At 44.8% G+C, this 23,291-nt stretch overlaps 2 protein-coding genes across 3 annotated transcripts in view; one reads left to right on the forward strand and one right to left on the reverse strand.

Annotated features, from left to right (window-relative positions):
* The window catches only part of prr12b (proline rich 12b), a 31,005-nt gene extending 17,374 nt beyond the window's left edge, over positions 1-13,631 (forward strand). Inside the window, exons 6-16 of the mRNA XM_090192930.1 lie at positions 1,295-1,369; positions 5,297-6,092; positions 6,194-6,732; positions 6,995-7,111; positions 7,321-7,454; positions 7,623-8,674; positions 9,709-9,828; positions 10,117-10,214; positions 10,401-10,535; positions 11,356-11,451; positions 12,277-13,631. Coding sequence (XP_090049056.1) covers positions 1,295-1,369; positions 5,297-6,092; positions 6,194-6,732; positions 6,995-7,111; positions 7,321-7,454; positions 7,623-8,674; positions 9,709-9,828; positions 10,117-10,214; positions 10,401-10,535; positions 11,356-11,451; positions 12,277-12,411 — 3,297 coding nt within the window. The 3' untranslated portion in view covers positions 12,412-13,631. The remainder of the gene's footprint in view (positions 1-1,294; positions 1,370-5,296; positions 6,093-6,193; positions 6,733-6,994; positions 7,112-7,320; positions 7,455-7,622; positions 8,675-9,708; positions 9,829-10,116; positions 10,215-10,400; positions 10,536-11,355; positions 11,452-12,276) is intronic.
* Positions 13,632-15,377: 1,746 nt separating this feature from the next.
* si:ch211-195b15.7 (chaperone Ric-8A) lies at positions 15,378-22,882 on the reverse strand. Of its 2 annotated transcripts, none has more exons than XM_036937944.2 (15): positions 22,785-22,882; positions 22,380-22,476; positions 22,125-22,172; positions 21,269-21,286; positions 20,775-20,873; positions 19,938-20,680; positions 19,599-19,734; positions 19,250-19,438; positions 18,891-18,985; positions 18,494-18,644; positions 18,180-18,275; positions 17,795-17,939; positions 17,420-17,552; positions 17,067-17,201; positions 15,378-16,943 (listed from the first exon to the last, which is right to left on the reverse strand). In XM_036937944.2, the coding sequence occupies exons 2-15, from the start codon at positions 22,473-22,475 to the stop codon at positions 16,814-16,816; spliced, it is 2,214 nt and encodes a 737-aa protein (XP_036793839.1). In that variant the 5' UTR covers position 22,476; positions 22,785-22,882; the 3' UTR covers positions 15,378-16,813. The 2 variants fall into 2 exon arrangements, with proteins under 2 accessions (XP_036793839.1, XP_036793840.1); XM_036937945.2 differs by having other exon boundaries at positions 22,768-22,841.
* Between the last annotated feature and the right edge of the window lie 409 nt (positions 22,883-23,291).

A 23,291-nucleotide genomic window follows, 5' to 3' on the forward strand; every position in this document is an offset into this window, starting at 1 on the left:
TGGAAAACCTCCCTGGTCTTTGTGGTTGAATCTGTGTTTGAAATGTACTGCTCGACTTAGGGACCTTACAGATAATTGTATGTGTGGGGTACAGAGATGAGGTAATCATTCCAAATCATGTTAAACACTATTATTTCACAGAGTGAGTACATGCAACTTCTTATGTGACTTTTAGAGCACATTTGTAGTCCTGAACTTGCAGTATTTAGGCTTGACATAACAAAGAGTTTAAATACTTATTGACTATTAATTTGTAAACACTTCGGAAAAACACAATTCCACTTTGACTTTATGGGTTATTGTTGGTAAGCCAGTGACACAACATCTCAATTGAATCAATTTTAAATTCATACTGTAACACAACAAAATGTCAAGGGGTGTGAATACTTTCTGAAGGCACTGTATATTTATTTATATTCGTTATTTTGTATAATAATAGTCGGAATCTCATAGGAAATCATTAAGATTGTACACTGCCCTTTTCCCGGTGCTCAAAGCACTTAGTCACCTCATCCTCTATCAATATGTGATTGTAGTCTGAGCGTTAAGTGTAACAGCTGCCAGCCATGTATGGTATTGTGGGGGGGTGGGGGGGGGGCTTTTGAATGTATTTCTTATGTTGGGCTTGAGATAGATAAGATGGAGTCTTTTTGTGTGAGTTTGATGTTCTGGATTCCATCTGTTGATGTCTGCTGGTTGGTCATGGTAAAAGTAAAATGGCGGCTGTTGCCTCAGCAACAGGGAGAGTGTGGACACAGGAAAGTGGCCAATGAAATGAACAGTGTAGATTTCTGTGCGATTTTCTAATTCAATCCCTTCCTAACTCTCATCACTTGCCTTTTACTCATTGTAAAGCGGTTGTAATTACAAATATATACTGGTATCAATTGACTGTAATGCCCTTTTAACATAATGCAGTAAGTTTAATTGACGAGAGAGAACATTTTCACAGGGGTGCAACAGAGACTGTTGTTTTGTCTTATTCAAATGTGTTCAGATGTCCATATTGATGTTGAACAGCCGAAACGGTGGCGACCGGTTTCCTCACATCACTCTATAGAACAGGGAATATAACCTCAACTAAACAACAATGCAAAGTCAATCAATCAATCAATTCATCAGTCATCAATTGAATCATTCGTTAAACCTCTCTTGTAGCACACAGCAGAGCCGATATGCCAGAAATGTAAATGTTGCCCCATGAAACAAGCGGGCCGGACCACTGCTTTTAATTGATTGTGGGGTTTCGTTTTTTGAACATGTGATTAATGTCTTTGCTTTGTGGCCGCCACAGATGACGTGGGAAAGGGACATGGATGAGCAGCTGACCCCAGAGGCCTGGGCTGCCATGCAGAAGCTCTCCAACACGGTGAGAAACCTCAATCCGTTCCTACCTACGCCTCCGAAATAACTCACAGTGTCATCTATAATTCATTACTCATATTTCACAAGTCCTTTAACTCAGAGATCCCTTCAGCGCTGGGCAACTCGTCAGGCAAGAAGGGCTTCAGGGTAACTCGTCAGGCAAGAAGGCTTCAGGGTAACTCGTCAGGCAAGAAGGCTTCAGGGTAACTCGTCAGGCAAGAAGGGCTTCAGGGTAACTCGTCAGGCAAGAAGGGCTTCAGGGTAACTCGTCAGGCAAGAAGGCCTTCAGGGTAACTTGTCAGGCAAGAAGGGCTTCAGGGTAACTCGTCAGGCAAGAAGGGCTTCAGGGTAACTCGTCAGGCAAGAAGGGCTTCAGGGTAACTCGTCAGGCAAGAAGGGCTTCAGGGTAACTCGTCAGGCAAGAAGGGCTTCAGGGTAACTCGTCAGGCAAGAAGGCCTTCAGGGTAACTCGTCAGGCAAGAAGGCTTCAGGGTAACTCGTCAGGCAAGAAGGCTTCAGGGTAGGCTCTACCTCAGTCACAACAGTGGTAGGCTAACGTTGACTGGAACACAAACATCCAGAGGAGAGCTTGTGTGTGTAGTTAGAGTTTGTGGTTAGTGGGGCGAATAAGATAGAGGGGCATAAGGCTCCACAAGTGATATTTCAAGTCGGGGAAAGACAAAAGAGAACACATTGGCGTGTGTTAGTTTTATTTTCAACATTTTGGTGCAATTTTCTACAAGTATGTGGGGCATTTTCACAACTCTAGGCATTTTTGATTGACTGAGTCCCACACAGACCTTCACAAAGTCACTTGTTCACTGCACCAAATCAGTCTTTCAATTTGGACACATTCAATCTAAGTATCTGGTTTTCAAATGCAATGTTCACTTGCCTTTAGATAATGATTTTCTTGTCATTTTTTAACAATACAACTATCACTTAATCGAAGTGCTCCAAACATAACTACTGAACCAAAAGATTGCTTACTGTAACGTATATAGTTTGATAACTTCTGAGCACTACATTTCTATATTTTCCCCTCCATAAATGTATCAAATTTGACATAAATTTATGTTGGAAGGTAAAACCGAATCATATATATGGATGTGGCTGTAAATACTACATCATCATATTCCATCAGCCAGTGTGCTTCAATAGGACAAAGTAGAAAGAGTCACTCTGTGCTACCATTTGGAATTATAGTGTAGTGTACAATGCACTGCTGAAATACCTGGGTTGTATATAACAATATACAGTGAGCTCCAAAGCTATTTGGACAGTTACACACTGTACTCCACTACTTTGGATTTGAAATGATACAATGAATATGAGACTATGAAGTGCAGACAATCAGCTTTAATTTGAGGGTATTCATCATTATCGGGTGAACCATTTAGAATTTACAGCACTTGTTGTACATCGTCCCCCCTTTAGGGGACTAAAAATATTGGGACAGATTCACTTATGTGTGTTAAAGTAGTCAAAAGATGAGTATTTGGTCCCATAGTCCTAGCACGCAATGTGTACATCAAGCTTGGGACTCTAGAAACTTGTTGGACGCATTTGCTGTTTGTTTTTTGTTGTTTCAGATTATTTTGTGCTGAATAGAAATGACTGGTAAATAATGTGTCGTTTTGGAGTCACTTTAATTGTAAATACAAGTAAGAATATAATATGTTTCTAAACAATCCTACGTTAATATGGATGCTGCTATTATTACGGAGAGTGCTGAATGAATTGCGAGTAATGATAAGTGAGAAAGTTACAGACGCACAAATATTATACCCCCAAGACATGCTAACCTCTCACCATTAAAATAACAAGGGAGGTTAGTATTTTTTTTGTGTGTGGGGGGAGGGGGGGATGATATTTGTGAGTCTTACTTTCTCACTCATCATTATTCATTCAGGACTATCCGTAGTCATGGTAGCATCGACATTAATGTAGAAGTGTGTAGAAACATATTCTTATTTACAATAAAAGTGACTCCAAAATGGCAGAATACATTATTTACCATTTCTTTCTATTGGGCACAAAATAGAAATGAAACAAAATACCCTCAAGTTAAAGCTGACAGTCTGCACTTTAACCTCGTAGTCATTGTATCATTTGAAATCCAAAGTGCTGGAGTACAGAGCCAAAACATATGTACTGTGCAAGGATAATGGGACTGTAAGACTAATGAAACCGTGAGACATCAATGAATGAACAATCAAATGTTCTGAACATAAGATACAAGTGTTATCAGTTTAGTTTTGTACTTAGAGTTTTGAAAATATCCCACTGGGTGCAAGCTGGTTGAGTCAACGTTGTTTCAGCGTCATTTGTCAACGTATTGTGACGTGGAATCTACGTGGAAAATACAATGGATATGAAAAAGGTTCACAACTATTGTTCTGAGGTTATCAGCCACAGGATTATGTCATCATGGTAACCACATTTCAACATAGACAAACCTTATGTTGAATTTGCAACTTTAAAACAACGTCAGATTTTCACTGTTATATCCACTGTCAGAAGAAACAAAACAATAGACTGGGCAGCACCTCCTACTGGAGAATTGCTCTAGCTACAGCTACCCTCCCATCCAAAGTTTTAACAAAGCCCAGCTATTATATTTGTCACTGACTATTAACAATGTGCTATTGTGAGTGATTGTTGAGAGATCTCTGCTTAAAAACTAAATAGTCACCGTTGCTATCATTCCATCCATGGCCAAATGTTGAGGTTAACTATACATTTCTTCTTACGTAGTCATATAAAGTGTGCATGTTTAAGATGGCATGCATAGGTCACTGCACATCCGTGGAGATTGCTGTAATAATCTCAGCAGAATCTCAAACGGCATTGAGCACTTGCACCATGTACTTTTAATGTAATCTCAACTGCAATCCAGGTCATTTGGTTCTGCCATTAGAGGAAACACAGTGATATCACAATTGTATAAATAAACAAAATATCTGACTTTGTAGTCCCATTTGAACTTTGCTGTGCAGTTTATATGGTTGAAAGCGCGGGGATAGGTATTTGTTTGACGACTAAACCAAAAATCAGACAGTTTTTTATTTTGTGCTTTTAGATGGTTGAAAGGATGGTGATAACACGTTGGAAATTCAACAAACTTTTTATTTATTTTTCGAGTGGGTGAATAGAGGTTGTAATCTCATTGATCAACGTCTCAACCAAATATTAGCCAATTATCCACGTTGAAATGATGCAGTGTGCCCAGAGGGATACCGCTTACATCTGAAAAAGGTCCCAAAGTGATTTTTTTTTTTAAATGTCAGGACAGCCAAAACAGATGACCTCTCCATTTGGCTTTGCTTTGAAGATGCATTAGAACTGTGTGTATGTGAGGCTGTGTGTGTGTGTATCAACATAGAGCTGTGTTTTTGAGGCTGTGTAATGCTGTGTGTGTGTGTGCGCATATCGGCAGCCTATAGAGGGCGGAGCGGAGACGTGAGTCTGAGGTGATTGACAGCCAGCCTCTCTGACTGACAATAAAACAGAGAGAAAGGGAGAGAGGAGAGAGAAGGCTGTTGCCAGGGTAGCTGTTGCCATGGTTACCCAATTATATTTTCTTACCACCCTCAGACCCCCCCTGCTGTTGGTAAGGTGAACTACCTCTATTCAGAGGAAGAGAAAGGTTTCTAAAGGTACACCCCAACACGAAGCATGGAAAAATACAGTTATATAGCATTTAGGGAGATTTTACCATTGGTTTCTGTCCAAGCTTTATTATAATATATACAAATCACCCTCCTATATAACCTTTTTTTTTTCACTTTTCCCATTCACACCCTTTTCTCATTTCTCCTGCTATTAATTTTCTTATTTCTTTCCTCCCCGGTCTTATCTGCACCTCACCTTTCCTCTCCCCTCTTTTTTCTTCTCTCCTTATCTCCTCTCCCCCCCTCCTCCCTCTTAGACGGAGGACAAGCCCCCGGAGCTGAAGTCTAATTTCATGGCCTCCTTCCTGGACTTCCTCAAGACGGGGAAGAAGCAGCCTGAATCTGGACCTGGTGGACCCCAAGACCTCGGAGGGCCAGTGGAAGGAGCTGAAACCACAGACTCTTCCTCCCTGAAGGGTAGGATCCTGTCCCCGCCTCCCCCTCCACCGCCCCCTCCTCCACCCCCTCCGTTTGGGGACAGTAGCGAGGGCGAGGACGGGCTGAGCCCCTGTAAGCGTCTGGACGACGAGCTGAAGAGGAACCTGGAGACGCTGCCGTCCTTCTCCTCCGACGAGGAGGAGGACTCTGTCAGTAAGAACCAGGACCTGCAGAAGAGCATCTCCTCGGCCATATCTGCCCTTTACGACACGCCCCATACGCTGGCTGCAGCCGTGGCCCCGCTCCCACCCAGCCCATCTCCGCCCCAGAGCCCATCGCTGCCACCAACGCCGCCGCCCGTGGCCCAAATGCAGGAGGACGTAGCCGATCTGGAGGAGCAGGACGATGACGTAGAGACAAACATGCAACTTCACAACACACAGGCCAACGCACAGCCAAATACACCGCCCCCAGAACAGGAAGGACTGAAAGGGATGGACGGAGAGGACGAACGACAAGAGGAGATGGAGAAAGAGGAGGAGATGGAGAAAGAAGAGAGTGTAAAGGAAGACCTGAATGTAGAGTGCAGGGGTGTGGAGAAAGAGGTAGAGGAGAGGGAAGAGGAGGAGGAGAGAGAGCCTGAGTTTGAGATGCTGGATGCTCCAAAAGTGGAAGGTGAGTAGCCTACAATCCCAGATGTTCTGAAATGGTCTGACAAACAGTTGTTCATTTCCAAAGATGTAATATACTCTGAACCCCCCCCCCCCCCCCCCCAGATTCTCCATCCGGGCCTCCCCTCGCCCCCGTACCCCCCTCGCCCCCATCCCTCTCCCCGTCCCCTCTCACTTCTTCCTCCCCCTCCCCCCTATCTCCCCCACCCCTCTCCCCACCCTCCCCTTTGCCCTTCCAGCATAAGGATGATGAAGAGGAGCAGCAGGAGCCGTCCCCCCAACAAACCCACCACCCCTCCGCCTCTCCTCCCCCCAGCTCCTCTCCCCCTGCCCTGCCCTCTCCACCCTCCCCTTCCCCTGCAATGCCCCCCTCCACTACCCCCCCTCCCTCCTCCTCCCCTCCCCTTTCGGATGCTCCAGAGTTGGCCCAGCCTTCCTCCTCACCCTCCTCTTCCCCACACTCACCCCCCACCCCTGAGGATGCGCCAGCCCCCAAGATCACCTCTCTGCACCTGGCCAAAAAGCAGGACAATGCGGCCATTGCTGGAGAGAGTGAGGAGGAGGACAGTGAGAGTGGCGGCGAGGGCATCTTCCGGGAGAGAGATGAGTTTGTGGTGCGGACTGAGGACATTGGCACGCTCAAGGTGAGGGCTTCTGGCATTTACTGTGGGAGGTGGTATGTCTTGTCTTCTCAAAAAGAAAAGAAGGAAGCCTGTACAGAATACAAATATTCCACAACATGCATCCTGTTTGCAGTAAGGCACGAAAGTAAAACTGCAAATAACGTGGCAAAGAAATTAAGTTAATATCCTGAATATTCAGTCTGTAACACAACAAAATGTGGAGTAAATCAAGGGGTATGAATACTTTCTGAAGGCCCTGTGCATACTCTCTTTGTCTCTCAAGATGGCCCTGCAGACCGGCCGCGAGCCACCACCCATCTGGAGAGTGCAGAAAGCCCTGCTGCAGAAGTTCAGCCCCGAGATCAAAGACGGACAGAGGCAGTTCTGTGCCACCAGCAATGTGAGTTACTCACATCCCCTTTAAGACAGGAGACTCTCTCCTTCTTTTTCATCTCAAAGTACAATCCAGCAATGGATGCAAGGATTTTACAATCCAGCATGAGATCGTCATGATAGTTGTACACATTTTGAAGCTACACATTATTTGTTTATAATGACTCAAATTATTATGTCTCTATAAATATTTCTCTCCCTTTCTCTCTCTCACAGTACCTGGGCTACTTTGGCGATGCCAAGATGCGGTACCAACGTCTCTATGTCAAGTTCCTGGAGAATTTCAATAAAAAGGATTATGTCCGTGTGTGCTCACGTAAACCCTGGCACAGACCTGGACTCATGTTGAGGTAGGTTTGTCCCTGCGTGTTTGCCGTACTCCTCTGGATCTTGATTCATACGTGCCCAACCCAATGTAGAGCTGAAGCCCCTACGCCCATGCACTTGTGTAGATCTGAAAATATTAACTGTAAGCAATAACCTGCAAAATTACAACAACAAAAATTGTACCTTGACAGGCGTCAATCACTCCCATCGCTCCCCAAGCCACCTCCCCCTGCCATCAGTCAAACTCCACCACGATTGGAGCGAGATGAGAGGGAGCGGAAGGAGAAAGAGAAGGAGCAGAAAGAGAAGGAGCAGAAAGAGAAGTTGCAAAAGGAAAAAGAGAAGGAGCAGAAAGAGAGGAAGCAAAAGGAAAAAGAGAAGGAGCAGAAAGAGAGGAAGCAAAAGGAAAAAGAGAAGGAGCAGAAAGAGAGGAAGCAAAAGGAAAAAGAGAAGGAGCAGAAAGAGAGAGAGGAAAAGGAGCAAAAAGAGAAAGAGAGGGAACAAAAGGAGAAAGATGGGGAGAAAGAGAGGAAACAAAAGGAAAAAGTGAGGGAGCAAAAAGAGAAAGCGAGAGAGCAAAAGGAGAAAGCGAGAGAGCAGAAAGAACGAGAGCAAAAGGACAAAGCAAGAGAGCAGAAAGAGAGAGAACAAAAGGACAAAGCAAGAGAGCAGAAAGAGAGAGATCAAAAGGACAAAGCAAGAGAGCAGAAAGAGAGAGAGCAAAAGGACAAAGCAAGAGAGCAGAAAGAGAGAGAGCAAAAGGACAAAGCAAGAGAGCAGAAAGAGAGAGAGCAAAAGGACAAAGCGAGAGAGCAAAAGGACAAAGAGAAGGAGAAAGAGAGGGAGCAAAAGGACAAAGTGAGAGAGCAGAAAGAGAGGGAGAAAGCGAAAGAGAAGGAGAGGGAGCAGAAGGAGCGAGAGAGGAGGGAAAAAGAAAAGGAGCGAGAGAGGGAGAGGGAAAAAGAGAAACAGCGAGAAAGGGAGAGAGAGGAGGAGAAGGAGAGAGAAGAAAAAGAGAAGAGGCATCCACCACCTCAGGAGAAGGTGGAGAGAAGGAGCAGTGAAGAGGACCGAAAGAGACTGAGGGAGGAGAAGAGAGGAGGAGGAGGAGAGAAGAAGACAGAGCGCCCTTCGAGGGCTAGGCCAGTGAAGGCAGAGCCTCCACCCAAGAAGAGGAAGAAGTGGCAGAAGGAAGTCCCCTCTGACTCAGACTCCTCCACTGATGGGCCCAGTGAGGACCAAGGTGAGGGACTGTGTGTGTGTGTGAAACTGTGTGTTAATACAATTTTGGTATGTACAGTGGGGCAAAAAAGTATTTAGTCAGCCACCAATTGTGCAAGTTCTCCCACTTAAAAAGATGAAAGAGGCCTGTAATTTTCATCATAGGTACACTTCAACTATGACAGACAAAATGAGAGAAAAGAATCCAGAAAATCACATTGTAGGATTTTTTTATGAATGTATTTGCAAATGATGGTGGAAAATAAGTATTTGGTCAATAACAAAAGTTTATCTCAATACTTTGTTATATACCCTTTGTTGGCAATGACAGGAGGTCAAACATTTTCTGTAAGTCTTCACAAGGTTTTCACACACTGTTGCTGGTATTTTGGCCCATTCCTCCATGCAGATCTCCTCTAGAGCAGTGATGTTTTGGGGCTGTTGCTGGGCAACACGGACTTTCAACTCCCTCCAAAGATTTTCTATAGGGTTGAGATCTGGAGACTGGCTAGGCCACTCCAGCACCTTGAAATGTTTCTTACAAAGCCACTCCTTCGTTGCCCGGGCGGTGTGTTTGGGATCATTGTCATGCTGAAAGGCCCAGCCACGTTTCATCTTCAATGCCCTTGCTGATGGAAGGAGGTTTTCACTCAAAATCTCACAATACATGGCCCCATTCATTCTTTCCTTTACACGGATCAGTCGTCATGGTCCCTTTTTAGAAAAACAGCCCCAAAGCACGATGTTTCCACCCCCATGCTTCACAGTAGGTATGGTGTTCTTTGGATGCAACTCAGCATTCTTTGTCCTCCAAACACGACGAGTTGAGTTTTTACCAAAAAGTTATATTTATGTTTCATCTGACCATATGACATTCTCCCAATACTTTTTTGCCCCACTGTATATTTATATGTAATGCCTTGGTTCTAGGTTCAAACCCACTCAGTGACATATTCTATGTCTCTCTCCCTTTCTCTCTCTCTCTCTCTCTCTCTCTCTCTCTCTCTCTCTCTCTCTCTCTCTCTCTCTCTCTATCTCTGTTTCTCTCCCCTGTAGCCCCGGTGAGAGGGGGGATGAACAGTCGAGCCATGAGGGAGATGTTCAGGAGTTACATAGAGATGCTGGTCAGTACAGCACTTGACCCCGACATGATTCAAGCCCTGGAGGACACAGACGGTGAGAGGGATGGGGTCGTGGTGTGAGCAAATGAGTGGGTGATGATTTGGTCAGGTTTGGGGTCAATTCAGTCATTTCAAGAAGTAAAATAAAAAAATCAATCAATCGCTATGCTTCTCTATGATAATTTGGAATTAGAATTTCAGTTTACTTGGAATTGGCCCCAGCCCTGGGAGTGAGAGAAAGAGAGTATTGATCAAAAGTAAAGGATTGAGAATAGGATTGAGGAAGAACGATGTCATGAGATGAGTCATACGGACTCTATGTCCCTCCCACTCTGGCCCCCAGACGAGTTGTACCTCCCGCCCATGAGGAAGATTGACAGCCTCCTCAACGAACAAAAGAGGAGACTGTTAAGGAGAGTCAACATGAGTGGCCAACACCAGGTACGTCTGTCTGTTTAGTTGTAAAAATGCTGAAACCTGATTATGAAAAGTACCTGATGTGTTTGGAAGGGGAGATATGGTACAATTCCAATCTTCATCCAACTTTCTCACTATCATATTGGCAAGTGAAAACAGTCGAAATGACTACTTCTCGCTCCCTCCATCTTTTACATGTTTCTTCTCTAGGAGACTCTACATACGTTCCCCAAAATGACGGCGGACCCCCTGGACTCTGGAGCGGTCAAATTGCACCTCGGCGGCGAGTGCTACAACCGTAAAACCCTCAACCGCGTCAAGAAGAGCACCGCGCCCAAACAGCAGGTGAGTGAACCACGCCCAGTCATGAAACTCCTTGACTTTAGTTTCCCGCCGCTGACGCCAGTGTATCCAATCCGCTGCACCGTGGCTAACCCTGGCCTCGAACAATTGTGTCTAGGTGCTGTAGAAGCCGAGTAGAAGAGACCATTCTGTCTCACAAAAACTGGAGTAATAAAGTCCGGACCTGTTTGTCACTTTGCTTTGTACATACAAACCCATCTCGGTGGGTTTAACTCGGCCCGGATGGTGTTTGCCCCGTGTACAAACAAAGCTAAACCATGACACCATCCTTATTTACTCTTGAGTTGTCTCGTTTCGTCTCGCGTAGCCACACCGCCCAAAAAAAAACCGTTGTTGTCACGTCCTTTGGAAACGGTTTGAATGGTCCATTGGCTTCCGGAGGCTACATTTTTAGGGATTTTACATTTCAAGAACCCTCCCCCCCACGTGCCCGTTGAAGGAGTGCTGTGTGTTAAGCCCCGCCCAAGCAATGCATTCGATGGGTTTGACGTGTTGCAAGGCGCCACTGATTTACACCGGGGTCTTCACTCGTATTTAGCCACTTTCGGCCATAGACTTCACCAGGCTTCCCGATCAGGGAAACCGCGTTTTCGACGAGGCTATGTTTCTTCTTTTAGCGTTGTTCAAGTGCATTTGTATTTTTAGTGGTCCTCTGAAAGTATGTGAAGTTGTGAATACATAGTAGACTGTGCCTTTTCCCTGTTCCTCCTTAGCCAAAGAGAACCGGCGAGATTCCCTAATAAATTATTTCCTCTCTCTCCTTTCCCTCCATCCCCTTTTCCCTTCTCTCTGCGACTCTCAGGACCTCAAGCTGTCCACAGAGACGTGTCGTGTCTATAGCCTTTATCATTCTCTCCATCACTACAAGTATCACACCTTCCTGAACTGCAAGAAGGAGGTAAGACTCAGTAGCACAATCGCTTTTCACAACACTGACCTTCCGACACCCCTCTTTCCTCTACGGCATTGTTGTTCTTCTCTACTTTCTTTCTGTTTCTCTTTCTCCCCCCCCTCTCTCTGTTTCCATTGTGGTCAGAATAATTCAAATGGAGCACTGTGTATTCAGTCCTTTTGTTGTGGAAGGTTGGCTGTCATTTGTGAGTGGCTGTGTTGTGCTTATATAAAAATAATAACTTTATTATCCATCCTAGAGTGGATATTTGACTTGCATAACATCGATTAATGTTAGATGTATATGCAACATGTCTATACTCTGGCCTAGAAGACGGAGTACATCTATTTACAGCTTTAGAGAAAATAGAATTGAGAATAAAGGTTTTGTACTATGGTAAAATACACTACATGACCAAAATTATGTGGACACTTGCTCGTCTAACATCTCATTCCAAAATCATGGGCATTAATATGGAGTTGTTGTCCTAGACGTTTCCACTTCACAATAACAGCACTTAGAGTTGACCGGGGCAGCTCTAGCAGGGCAAAAATTTGACAAACTGACTTGTTGGAAAGGTGGCATCCTATGACGGCGCCACGTTGAAAGTCACTGAGCTCTTCAGTAAGGAAATTCTACTGCCAATGTTTGTCTATGGAGATTGCCTGCCTGTGTGCTCGATTTTATACACCTGTCAGCAACGGGTGGGGCTGAAATAGCCAAATCCACTAATTTGAATTTGAAGATCCACATACTTTTGTATATATACTGTAAATAAGCAAATTAATTTCAATAGAAACATTATCTGTTCTCTTTCTCTATTCCCTCCAGACGGACAGTATAGAGCAGGCAGCGGAGGACCCTGGTCAGGAGGAGGTGGTGCAGCAGTGTATGGCCAACCAGGGCTGGCTGGAGACCCTCTTCAACTCCTTCATCGACCTGCTGACCCTCAGCACCAAAGCCTGATGAGGGAGGAGGGGGCACAGTCCGAAATAGTGCACTACAATTGGCCTAAGCCATAGGGCCTATATGGAGAATAGGGTGCCATTTGGAAAGCAGAATGTGGGTTGAAGAAGGGAGGGGTGGGGAGGGAGGAGGTATACAGTATTTGGGAGACATAGCAAGAGAGTTGGAGTGGAGAACACTGGACTGTACCAAGATGGAGAGGGGGGGGGGGGGGGTTCAGACCCTACCACTCTAGTTCTTGCCCAGTGAGAAAGACCGAACAGTCAATGTTCAGTCTTTGAGTACGGTTGAGTTTTAACTTAAAATGGATGCTACAATGAACTGTTTTTAGCGCTTTTGTTTAGTTTTTCTCTCACAAAGTATCTCTTGACTAAAGAAAAGAGAAGGACGGAGGAGAGCGGAGGAGGCGGATTGAAAATAGTGAATGTGTGAAAGGGTACGACGTCTGCCACTTGACCTGAACAGGGAAAGCAGGGGACCACGGTGAATCAGTCAGCACTACAGAAACGATTGCGATCTACATCCAAACATGCACGGGCACACACACACGCCAACATACAAACACTATATATATATATATATACGTATATGTATTAATAATTATGATTTGTATTATTTATACAAGGAAATGACCCTCCCTAGCTGGGATTGTTTGCTGTTGTTATTTTAAATAATAATGTTTTGTTAGGGTATACATGAAATGGCCTGCCCAAAATCCTTTGCTCAGTCCCCCTTTTACTGCTGAAGGTATAAAAGAGTGGAGGGGAGAAAAACTGAGGTGAAGGGAGGGAGGGAGGTTAGAGGAGTGTGTGATGTTCCCTTTTTTCTGTCTGCCTAAATAAATTGTGAGGGGGAAAAATGTATTTAAAACCTAAGCAAACTGTGTTCTTTATGTTTGTTCTTCAAAAGACAATGAGAGCAGAGTTTACACCTGAAGTTAATAAATTAAAATAAATATCTGTTCGCTTTCTAAAAGAAAGCGCTGTGGTTTTAGGGAGGTGTAACTGTTAAAACGCGTATAAAATCTGTGTTGACTGTTTTTATTTGATCTGTTTGTTGTTTATGATAATTATTATTTTGGAGGTTTACCTATTTGTTCAAGCTCTCTTATCTGTAAATATTGTACAGTTACTTGAGTCTCTAAAGCCCAGTTCCTCTTCTGTACATGCTATTCCTGTATTTGACAAAAGCAAATAAAAATGTGAAAATGACAGCAAAAATTTTTGTTTTTCCTCCTACAACTTTATAAGAGAATGCATTATAGTAAGGGTGTGGTTGACCACATATCGGGGTTGGGGTCAAATCCATTTCAATTCCAGTCAATTAAAATTGTACACTGAAATTGCAATTCCAATGAGGGACATTTGGTGTCCTTTTGATTTGGCTGGAAATAGGATTTTCCCAACCCTGGACAACATGTACTATTGTTAAGTACACTATATATACAAAAGTATGTGGACACCCCTTCAAATTAGTGGCTTCGTCTATTTCAGCCACACCTGTTGCTGGCAGGTGTATAAAATCAAGCACACAGCAATCTCCATAGACAAACATTGGCAGTAGAATGGCCTTACTAAAAAACTCAGTGACTTTCAACGTGGCACCGTCATAGGATGCCACCTTTCCAACAAGTCAGTTTGTAAAATTTCTGCCCTGCTAGAGGTGCCACAGTTAACTGTAAGTAGTGTTATCGTGAAGCGGAAATGTCTTGGACAACAACGTCTCAGCCACAAAGTGGTAGGTCACGTAAGTTCACAGAACAGGACCGCCAAGTGCTGAAGCGCGTAAAAAAGTGTCTGTCCTCGATTGCAACACTCACTACAGAGCTCCAAACCATACAGAAATGGTTTGTTGAGATCTGTGTGGAAGAACTTGACTGACCTGCACAGAGCCCTGACCTCAACCCCATCGAACACCTTTGAGATGAACTGGAACGCCGACTGCGAGCCAGGCCTAATCGCCCAATATCAGTTCCCGACCTCACTAATGCTCTTGTGGCTGAGTTAAAGCAAGTCCACGCAGCAATGTTCCAACATCTCTAGTGGAAAGCCTTCCCAGAAGAGTGGAGGCTGTTATAGCAGTAAAGGGGAACCAACTCCATATTAATGCCCATGATCTTGGCATGAGATGTTTGACGTGTCCACATACTTTTGGTCATGTAGTGTATGTTGACCTGAAATTGTCTGAAAAAATACAGAGTAATGAAACAGCTCAGATTGGGCAGGAGGGGATATAATAAAATGGGTAGGAGTTCAGAGGTACATACTGATCCAAGAGAAAGGAATATAAAGACAGAAGAAAAGAAAAAAATCTGTAAAAGGAGATGCTGTGTATGAGTGAGTCCCCAGCAAACCAAAATTGGTTATTTGAAAGTTCCCAGAACATTCGTTACGTTGAGGCAAATGTTCTCATATCAGAAACTGTCCAGTTGTGCGGATGATTATACAATGTTTGTCTAAAACATTCGCCTGATGTCGCATTAACGTTCCCTTTCACATTTAGTTGCAGCAGTATGTTCTAAAGATATAACTGCTACATTGTGTTATGACATGAACTGGTAACCTAATGGGAATGTTTGGTGGTAGTGATTACAGATTGCTGTGCACAACATTTTAGTGAATGAGAACATTCCAAGGATATTTCATTTAAAACATTTAAAGGAAGACAAAAATAATTTGCTATCAAAAACATTGTTTGAATGCTTTTGGTATGTTATCATCCTAATGTTAGATCAAATCTTAACTAGAACTTAATGGGAATCTTAGCTAATGTTCCAGCAATGTTCCCGGTTCCGTCAGTTAAAAGTCTGTGCCTGTGAAGTTTCTGATCCAATCAAGTTAATATTTTATTCTGCGTGAAAATGCTGACAAAACATATTCTCTCTGACTGCCCCAGAAGAGTTTCAGAGGATTTTTAACCCTATTGATTATTTTTCCTATCCAAGGCAGACCACGGTGACAGTGCAGTACAGCAGGAATGGTTTATTTATGTTTCAACATGAGAAACCATATGCATTTTACACTACAGCAAATGTGGGAGGGGAAAGGAAGTCTGTACGCAGAGGAATGAATGACAACATGTTGGACGAGGAAAAAGCATGTTACTCAAAAGTAGTGATACCCTTTCACCATCACATGACAGGGACAGACACCTGCACAATAACTGCTCCCACATCATTGATTACAATCATTATGGACCTGTTATTCCCTCTTCAGTCCAATTGTGATATCTGTTCCACATTGGGATTAATGTCCTCAGAGTGGATTGGCTCCTTGGCTGGGTGGAGTGTACAGGTACAGGTACAGGTACAGGTACAGGTACAGGAACAGGAACACAAACATACCACACACTCAACCAGATATATCCCCTGTTACAAGCAAATGGCATTGCACCCTTGAACATAAGTGGGGGTATCTCCAGGAGAGGAACCAGAGTGGGAAAATATAGGATATGGAAGCTAAAACAACACTACGATTGCCAAGGAATCTGAGGACTCTATTCTCTGCTTCTTGTCCTTTTTCTAGTGTTTTTTTAATTTACATTTTCTTCTCAGGGAATGTACCTGGCTAAACAGTGATTCTAAGAGTTGTGTTTTGGTGGGTGATGCTACCGCATACAGTATATTCAGACTAGCGCTACACATAGTGACAGATGAGGTGGGGTACAGACACACGCTCCAAAGTAAAGTGCTTTCAGGTAAATGGAGGAAAGGTGCTATATCATTGGTGTAAAGTAACTAAGCAAAAAATACTTTGAAGTACTACTTAAGTATTTTTTTTGGGGGGGGGGGGTATCGGTACTTTATTCTTTATATTTTATACAACTTTTACTTTTACTCCACCACATTCCTAAATAAAACATGTAGTTTTTGACTCCCATACATTTTCCCTGACACCCAAAAGTACTTGTTACATTTCGAATGCTAATTCAATTCACACACTTATCAAGAAAATAAGTGGGTCGTCCCTACAGCTTCTGATCTGGTGGACTCATTAAACACAAATGCTTTGTTTGTGAATGATGTCTGATTGTTGGAGTGTGTCCCTGGCTATCCATGAATAAATACAAATCAATTGTTCAGTCTAGTTTGCTTAATATAAGGAATTTGAAAGGATTTATAACATTTACCTTTAATTTTGATACTTAAGTGTATTTTTAGCATTGTATTTTACTTTGGATACTTGATAAACCAGATACTTTTTACTGGGTGACTTTCACTTCAGTCAATTTCAAGGTATCTTCACTTTTACTCAAGTATGACAATTGGGTACTTTTTCCACAACTGTGCTATATAAATACAAACCAACCTCTTATCTCTCTTACTCTTTCTGTCTCTTCACCATCCTATGCTGTAAATTCTTGTAATCACCCTCCCATCTCTCATTTTTATTTTCTAACCTCCTTACTTTTCCCTCTCTTCCTCACTCTCTCCCTCTGATTCCACCTCTTCTACAGTGCTCCCCCTCATCTGACCACACAGGGGCTCCAGTCCCCCCCCTGTCATCACTCCCACGGGTTGGATGATCTTGTCCCTGAGAGAGACAGTGGGAGAAAGAGAGAAATTGGAAACATCCATCTATATCACACACTTGGATAGTCACTAGCTGAAACAGATATGTACTCACAGACACACACACACACACAAATACACACACCGTGAGAGCCTGTTGAACAGGCTGATGAGTCTTAGTGCCTCCTGCTCTTTCTCCTGCTCCGTCATTCCCTCCATGGGGTCTGGCTGCTCCTCCTCCACCCTCCCCGTCACTGGGTTGATGCGCCTCTTAGCTTCCCTGTGGAACACAGTTACAAACACCTCCCTTGTAATTACTGTCCACTCCTAACAATCTAAAATTGCTTCTGTTGCATACTCCGATTTATGCCGTTTTGATAGTTCCAAGTCCAATCTATCAGTCAGAGTAATGTAACACAAGCCTAAAAATGCATTGTGTCCCTAAACAGTATTACAAAGTGTTGTGTTTGTGACATTATCAATGGTTGTTTTACACACCTGTATTCCTCTGTGTCAGAGTCTGAGTCGCTAGAGTACTGGGCGTGGGTCACCTGACCTCCACTCAGCAAGCCCCTCGCTGCCAGCAAACCTGCTGCGTTACCGTAGCCTGTGTACTTCACAAAACGACTCACTGAGAGACAGACAGAGAGGGAGAAACATAAGATGGCAACATCCATCTATTTCACACACTTGGATTGTCACTAACTGAAACGGAGATGAAGCGGGGAGGGGGGGGGGGGGTTTATATGAGTTACTACATGTGCTATGAGGGGTTAGTAAGTATGCTGTGATACGAGTGGGTCCTTCTAACCAAGAGTTACTTTGAAATGAGGAGCTAGTAAGTGTGACAGGTGTGTGATATGATGTGGGCACCGTTCTCTTTGCAGAGCACAAAGAGGAGCTCGGCAGCACAGTGCTTGATGTCCGTGTCCATGTGGGTCATCAGGCGCACCAGACGTCCCCTCACTGTGGCCCCCTGCTCCGGCCTCAAGGCCACGTCCCTCAGAGGGGGGAGGATCTGTAGCGGTGGACAGGCAGAGGCAGGTGTTAGTGCTGGGTGGGAGCAGAAACCTGCTCAACCAGTTAGCTGCTATCCAGAACCCATGTAGGGAGGGGACAGACAGAGGCCCCAATATCACAAGTCGAAGCAGGCTTCTCCAACACAACAATGTAAACCGAACATCAGACTAACATTTTCATACCGTATTAAAGCCACAATAATCAGTTGGAGTTTCAGCCCAACAGTTGAGAACAGTACCTGTTGTCTGAGGTAGTGGCGTGTCTCGCGGTGAGCGCGGCAGCTCTCAGTCAACAGATTCAGGACTGGAGTCAGTTTCTCCTTCAACTTCTGACCCTTCATAACAAATTCATAGGTGATTTTGTCAGCTTATGACCCTTTATACACACCCGGTATGCTTCCATAGCTATGCTCTATTGAGATGCAACCCTCCACTGTACACCATGTGGAAGCAAACAGCATCCTCATATGAGATAGGTGCCTCCTTTCCTCCCTCGTTTCCTCCCCACTTTCCTCTCTCTCTCAGTCCCTTCCTCCCTCTTCCTCTGCCTCACCCTGTCCAGGCGTCTCTCCATGAAGGTGAGTAGGGTGTGGACAGTGTCCATGTTGACCCCTTCCCACTCCTGTGAACCCTCCGTCAGACGCACAGACAGCAGCACGTCCAGACATTGTAGGGGTAGGGCAGAGAGCACATTCACTGTGTGCCTATGGAGGGTTATAGGTTAAACGTCAAGGGTTAAGGGTCAGGGATCAGAGGTAAGGAGACATGGGGCAAACCTGAAATGGCACCCATTTCAAAATTATTCAGAACATATCTTTTCTACTTCGCCATGAAAAAGTAAACATTTTGACAACACCTAGAATGGCCACCATTACTTTCAAAATAAAGATGCAAATACAAATGCATGGATATACAAGAGAAGAGGGGACAGCAGAAGCCCTCGTGCATACCCCTGTATCTCCTCAGTGAGTTCTTCTCCGTCACAGGTCAGCAGCAGGCAGTGACGTAGCACTGCAGCCAGGCGGCGATAGAGAGCTGCATCCTCCTGAGAGGGACACAAAGAAAAGAGGTGACTTTAAAAAGGCCTCCTGACCACAGATCTAGGATCAGTTTAAACTAACCCCCAGTCTTAGCTTAAAAAGTACTGGATTAGTATTTTGAGATAGCTCCTAGCTACCTACTCTTACCTACTCACAAACTAAAAGCCAAGGATGCCCCATAGAAGACGGACAAGGTACAGATATTGGAATAGATCATGCTATTTGGGACAAAGCCACATTTTAATTCTATAGGACTCTCCTCCACCCACCTCGTCTGGCTCCTGTCTGTGGAAGCTGAATGTGATGTTGAACAGGGTCTTGAGGATCTCCACAGCTCGCTGTGACACCTCCTTAGAGATAGGGGGCGCACTGTGGTCACTCAGCACCTCGTACTCTTCCCCCCACCGCGCAGACAGACACTGCTCCAGAGCTGCAGTCAGCATGGACACCCCTCGCTCCTAACAAAGAGAGACAGGGGGATATGGAGAGAGAGAGAGAAAAGAAAGAGAGATGGAGAGATGGCAGGAGAGAGGGGCATACAGTAGACCTACCCATCCCAAATCATACGCCTAACCATTAGCAGGGAAACCACAACTCCATCCTCCTCTAGGCTGTTACCTGCTGCAGTTGCACCCTGAGCTCTGGTCTCAGAGCCGTCAGCAGAAAGAGCAGCCGTAGTTCATAAAACTGACCACTGGGAAGAGCTTTGGTACTGATCCCCTGCTTCAGCTTGTCAGATAGACCAGAGAGCAGTCTGAGAGAGAGAGAGAGAGAGAGAGAGAGAGAGAGAGAGAGAGCGAGAGAGAGAGAGCGAGAGAGAGAGAGAGAGAGAGAGAGAGAGAGAGAGAGAGAGAAAGAGCGAGAGAGAGAGAGGGAGCGAGAGAGCGAGAGAGATGAGGGAAGTGATGCCATACTAGATATAGTTTTTGCTGTACTCCAACAGTTGCTCTCCCTCACCTCAGAGCGCTGACCCTCTCTTGCGCCCTCTGACTGTTGTAGATTATATTACAAAGGGCTTTTAGGGCCTCCCTCCTCCCCACCTGGTCATCTTCCTCTTTATCTTCTTTGTCCTCCTCTTCATCCATCTCTTCCCGGGCATCCTTCTTTCCGCGCACCAGAGCTCCATGACCCGGAGAGCAGTGGTGTTCGGCAGTGCAGGTTTCCGTGGAGACAGAGCGCAGGTTGTCATGGCAGGTTTCTGTACTGAGGGTGCAGCAGGGGTCCCTGGTCACTGATGGCGATGTCGTTGCTCCACCTTGGCTGTTGTTGGCCGTATCCAGGGCTGGACAGGTCTGAGTGGAAGCCTGGGCCAAGGAGTGCTGGGTCGGGCTAGCACCGACAACGTTAGCATCCACATTGCTAACTGCTAACAAGCTAGCATTAGCATTAGCGCCTCTACTGCACTCACTGGCCTCTGTGTCGCTCTGTTTACAGGCATCCGAACTGATGTCACAGGGGACATAGCCGTAATCTTCTCTCTCGGCATCATGACCTTCCTCCTCGTCTTCCTCCTGGCCTTCGGGGATGGGCAGGGAGGTTATGCCGCCCAGGTGGGCTAGGGTGAGGAGGGCGGTGTCGGTCACCAGGGGCGCCAGAGCCTGCCGGTCGCGGGACAGGATACGTAGCGTACGCAGGGTCACTCTCAGAACCCCCGGCTGGAGCTGGGTACGGATAAACCACACCAGGGCTGCAGCCAGCCTCTGGGGAGAGGAGAGGAGAATTCAGTTTAACTGAAAAGAGCAACAGGTAGAAATAGAGAAATCCATGCACACACACACACACACCCTGACTCACCCGTCTGAGAAGGAGATCCTGGTCCTCAGCGTCATCTGAGTCTGAGTTGAAATCAGAGTCAGAGTCGGGAACAAAGTCCCTCATTTTGTTCTTCCTGAACTGGTGAGGGTTAATGGGGGGAGTAGGTTGAGTCATTACACACAATTAGCTTTGGAGTACACACACATACACACACACACACACACTTGCGTAGGCCACACACACACACACACACACAAACACACACACACACACACACACACACACACACACACACACACACACACACACACACACACAGGCACGCACTCACACACACCCACCCACACACACCCACTAATGAAACACTGCGCTGAATGGAGATTAGTGTAATGTTGAGTAAGGACCTGTCAGCTCAGCTTCCCCCTCCCTCTCTCTTCCCTTTTCTCTCTATTCTTTTCTCTCGGTCTCTCTCTCCCCCCCTGTATTCCTATCTCTCTCTCTTTCTGATGGTGTAATGAGTTTGTCTTTTTTACCTCATCCAGCTCTTTTTGCTGCAGTCATTTGCACAGCCATTATAGTAGAGCCATTATAGGTGGAAGAAAGAAGACATAGAAATGATGAATAATGACATCATTAACATTATGAAGAGATACGACAGAGAGAGAAGAGAGGAGCTGAAGGGGATGACAGAAGAGAGGGAAAGAAGGGGATGATAGGGAGAAGATTACTGTAGGGGAGGGAGGTGGAAAAGAACCATCCCACTGGACAAGAACTGGTTGAATCAACATTGTTTCTACTTCATTAAAAAAAAATATTCAATGTGATAACGTTGAATCAACATGGAAAACTGATTGGATTTTCAAGAAGTCATCAACATAAGGGAATTTTGTGTTTTCTTTTACCCAACTCAATGAGATGGTGATCTTTTTTGTTGATGTCACATTCAATTCACGTTATTTGACAACACAACCAAATGTAAATCAAAACTGGAAATTGAAATGACGTCTGTGCCCAGTTGGAAGTGAGAAAGAGAGAGAAAGAAAGAAGGAAAGAAAAAAAGAGGACATGAGATAGATAGGACAGCGAGACAGGGAGGGGAGGAGAAGGACAGGGATGGAGTATGAGCGAAAGAGAGAGATAAAGATGAGTGGCGGGGGATGAGCAGGATTTTGTCTAATTACATGGTTAATCTGAGCCTCTGGTGGCCTGACACTGAGAGGGCAGGGACAGGCCAGGGGAATAGACAGAGAGAGAGAGATGGGAAAGGACAGAGGGCGAAAGAAATAGAAATTAAGGGATGATGGAAGAATGAAATAGAGATGCAACGGAGAAAAGATGCAAAGGAATGACAGAAATAAAGAGTAGTTCAAGTCTTTTCCTCATCCTCACCTTTCTTCTTTCCCTCTCCTCAATATTGAAGAAGAAGCATTCAGCATACTGTGGAGAAGATATGTGGGAGGGAGGGAGAAAGAGAATTGGAAAGAGAAAGAGAAGGAGAGGGTATAAGAAAACAGTCAAGGATACATGGTGCAGTCGTGGAGAATTGTAGTCATGGAAACAGACAGCCACACTGTGTGGTAGTCATGGTTACAGACAGTTGTTTACAGTAGTGTGGTAGTCATAGTAACACAGGCAGTGTAGTACCTGAGTGTTGTAGTGGTCCAGGTGTATCTGGACACTGTCCTGGTCTCCTTGTTTGATGCACTGAATGATCCTCTCCAAGTCCATATCCATATCCATGCTTTCACACACACACACACACACACACACACACACACACACACACACACACACACACATACACACACACACACACACACACACACACACACACACACACACACACACACACACACACACACACACACACACACACACACACACACACACACACACACATACACACACACACACACACACACACACACACACAATTACAATGCAGAGTGATCAAGCATTACTTTTCATCCTAACGTACAATATTCAATAATAACACCTTCAGTCATGCAATAGCAGCACACATTCTACCTACATCTACACCCCACAAACCTGGTGTCCCTACAATGGCAGGATACAGCAACCTTGGTCTTGTCTCTTTGTCTCCCTGTGTTTCTCTGTGCAGTTTCTGTCTCCTAAACCCTGTATGTAATCTAATCTAATCTCCCTCACCTCTTTCTCTCTCTCTCCCCCTCTCTCTCTTTTCACAGTGCAATAGGCCATGGCTTATATTGTGAACAGTGACTAGTAAATGGACAGAGATATACAGCAAAATAAGGAATGTTTCAATGATTAGAAATAGGAACAATACAGAGAAGATAGCCTGGTAGTGAAAGGAAAGCAAAAACATGAGGAAATGAAGAGATGCTTCACAAATGAGAATGTTTGAATATTTTATCTTCCTCATAGACAGGCAGACAGACAAACAGACAGACATGCAATGAGAGACAGGCAGGCAGACTTTTGGGAGAGTAAGTGGTCACCATCAAAGAGATAGAGGGAAGACAGAGAAAAAGAGAAAAGACAATTAAAAAAACGAGAGGAGTGCATGTTGACAAG

The sequence above is a fragment of the Oncorhynchus mykiss genome, chromosome 12 (assembly GCF_057628025.1).
Source record: "Oncorhynchus mykiss isolate SJ-2025 chromosome 12, ASM5762802v1, whole genome shotgun sequence".
Lineage (NCBI taxonomy): Eukaryota > Metazoa > Chordata > Actinopteri > Salmoniformes > Salmonidae > Oncorhynchus > Oncorhynchus mykiss.

Bases quoted from the DNA above. Each gene is read 5' to 3' on its own strand.
- si:ch211-195b15.7 (XM_036937944.2), bottom strand. From the start codon at position 22,475: ATGGATATGGATATGGACTTGGAGAGGATCATTCAGTGCATCAAACAA. The intron at 20,681-20,774 runs GTGAGTCAGGGT...TCCTCTCCCCAG, and splicing joins AGGATCTCCTTCTCAGACGG to AGGCTGGCTGCAGCCCTGGT. The intron at 19,735-19,937 runs GTGAGGGAGAGC...TCTCTCTCTCAG, and splicing joins GAGAGGGTCAGCGCTCTGAG to ACTGCTCTCTGGTCTATCTG.